This window comes from Eimeria mitis, genomic scaffold (genome assembly GCF_000499745.2).
Source record: "Eimeria mitis Houghton genomic scaffold, Emh_scaff1845, whole genome shotgun sequence".
Taxonomy (NCBI): Eukaryota; Apicomplexa; class Conoidasida; order Eucoccidiorida; family Eimeriidae; genus Eimeria; species Eimeria mitis.
This window is the reverse complement of record NW_013570167.1, coordinates 957-3712: the sequence shown is the minus strand read 5'-3', so window position 1 is coordinate 3712 and position 2756 is coordinate 957. Positions and strand designations below refer to the sequence as shown.

At 52.2% G+C, this 2756-nt stretch overlaps 1 protein-coding gene across 1 annotated transcript; it reads right to left on the bottom strand.

Moving 5' to 3' along the window:
• Positions 1-318: 318 nt before the first annotated feature.
• Positions 319-2611, bottom strand: EMH_0044470 (uncharacterized protein; the record flags this gene model as incomplete). Its single annotated transcript, XM_013495965.1, has 6 exons — positions 319-415; positions 550-610; positions 1040-1154; positions 1638-1719; positions 2002-2064; positions 2535-2611. The coding sequence occupies 6 exons, from the start codon at positions 2609-2611 to the stop codon at positions 319-321; spliced, it is 495 nt and encodes a 164-aa protein (XP_013351419.1).
• Between the last annotated feature and the right edge of the window lie 145 nt (positions 2612-2756).

The window sequence follows — 2756 nt, the reverse complement described above, 5'->3', positions numbered from 1 at the left end:
AAACCGTTGCGAATGGCGGGTCGGGCACACGTACCGACTGTTGAAAAAGAAGCCCCAAACCCCGCGTCGCCCCGACGTTCCTTTTGCTTTAGAACACGTTGGTAGGCCGCAGAAGGCCTTCTCGGCTCACAGGTGATGCCAATTGCTTTCAACCCCAACTACGCTCTCTCTTGTGCTTGCGACTTCCGACTAAATTGTTGGAGGAATATTACACAGGGACTCGTTATTCACGCATCCAGCGTACTTGCTGTTGGAAAAGAACCCATCACTCCTATTCGGAAAATACCCTCTTGACAGACATCTGCCCCTCAGTTTATTTCAGAAGGTGAAGAGGTGTTGGCCTAAAACTCCGTGGCGGTTGCGTAGTGACAACTCGCGAAAACGAATAGCCTGCGACGTCTCGCTGCGTAGGTGCCTGAACACACGCACACTGCACAAGCCAATGCCGAAAGGCACGCCAAAACGCAAAAGCACCGACTCAAGTGCTAATTATTCTTGTCGCGACAGCTAGGACGCTGCAGGGATGAACAGCCTAGATCTTGACCATACCATCTGTCGCACGGCATCCCAAGATTACCAAACACCAGCACCGCATCAATTACCCGCGACTCTACAAACAAACGTTAGAACGCAGAATAAGCTAGGCTTTCTTCTTCGTAACAAACGCCACCTATAGAACGAGCCGCACCAGGCTCTTGAGTGATCGCGACGAACCGACACTAGCGGCACCGGCGTTCATGTTGCTAGAGTGACAGTAGGTGACGAACTCTGCAGGTGCACCAAGGGTGCAAACCACATGTACGCCGCGCGCAGATAACGTGCTAACCAACCTCTGTGGCATACTTGCTTGGGTACGATACATTCAAGCGTCGAAACCACCACTGACTGTTCGCTTGCCGACATTGACCCCACAGCAAAACGAACATCGGGTCCTCATCGATATCAAAGTCCCCCTGCGCGCAGTCGACACACCTGACACACCTAGTCATACTCCAGTGACATCTGAAGTGTACCGGGGACTCTCAGTTGCCGTACTAACCTGCCAGATTGGGGGGGCAGGACCCGGCCGCGGCCTTCAACGCATGAAGCTGCCCCACCGTCACCGTGCATATCCCCGCCATGCACACCAGTCGTGTGGCTTCGCAACACACTTCCTGTGCACACGACAAACGCATCAGCCCACAGAAATAATTATCCCACGTGCGTACCTTGTTGCATGACCAACTCAGTTCAAGACTCGAGTCGAGCGCAGCGGAGTAAATGTCCAACACGTTCAACTAGCCCAGCAGCTCATTTTGTTCGAGCATGTCAACCGTACAGCCTGCAAAGCAACTCGCCCTACCGCCTGCAGCTGTAGTTCATTCTTGCTCAGTAGGCTAGGCACATTATTGCCCCTTTGCCGGAGCGTCCATTATCCCGCCTGATCTGCATTTTCATTCCTGTTCTGTCCCGAAACCAAGGCATCGACCGCACAATCTATTGCTTGACGCAGTCAGTCACTTCCACAGATGTTTTGCCCAACGTAGTATTTGCGCATCTGCGAATAATGAGAATCATACGAAATTTAAAGCAAAGAAACAGAAATGCCATCCACATGACTAGCTGTAGTCAACTGCATGGAGAAGAGCCATTCTCACCGCTTCGTTAGACCACTGCGGTGTGCAGGCATCCGTGCTTGTCACCGTGCCTACATCAGGAGGCGCCTCTGGCCCTACCAGCCTGCCAATATGCGTTGGTCACACCTATTGACTGCTAAAAAGAAATCCTGAACACCCACAGAGCTCGGGCACTCTTCGTCCGTTTGACTGCCTTGGTACGCCGCGCAAGACCTGCTCCTCTGAGGTGAAGACAATTCTACTCAACCCAGCATCTCTCTCCCCCGTAAGAAAAAAACATCTAAATTGTTGAGCGCATATCACTCCGGATGTTCAATACTTAAGTACCCAGCGTACGTCCTGGCAGAAAAGAATCGACCACTCCGGTCTGCATTACTTCTTTTACTTCGCTGCCAGGTCCTTGGAGCCCAAAGGTCGGCGACCTTCAGTAATATACCCAGAGGCTGTCCTGTGTTACGACAACAAGTGCAAACGATCATAGCGGAACATGTGCATGCACATCTGCCTACTCACACCCACTCTGCAAAAACCAACGCCAAACGGCATGCCAAAGCTCAGATGAACTGACTGAAATGCGAATCCTCTTTTTCATGCATCTAAGACGCTGCAAGCATAAGCAGCCCAGACGTTGAACATACTGCCTGTTGCATGACGTCCCCAGATTACCAAACATCCGCACCGCATCAATTACCCACAACTCCGCAAACGATACCTAGGATGCAGAATAAGCTACGTTTTCCTCTCCGTGATACACTGCACCTCTGGAACGAGCTGCGCCGCGTCCTTGAGTCACCGCGACGAACCGATACTAGCGGCAGCGGCGTTCAACATGCTGCTGGAGTAACAGTAGATGACGAATACTGCAGGTGCACAAAGGGTGCAAACCGCATATACTGCGCGCACAGATAACGTGCTAACCAACCTCTGTGGCATACTCGCTTTGGTACGATACGTTCAGGCGCCTTAAACACCACTGACTCTTCGGTGGCAGACATTGACCCCACGGCAAAACGAACATCGGGTCCTCAACGATATCGAAATGCCACTCCGCACGGCTGACACACCTGACACACCTACACATATTCCAGTGCCTTGTGAAGTACACGGGTGGCACGACGTCGCCTTGCAAGCCTCTCGCAC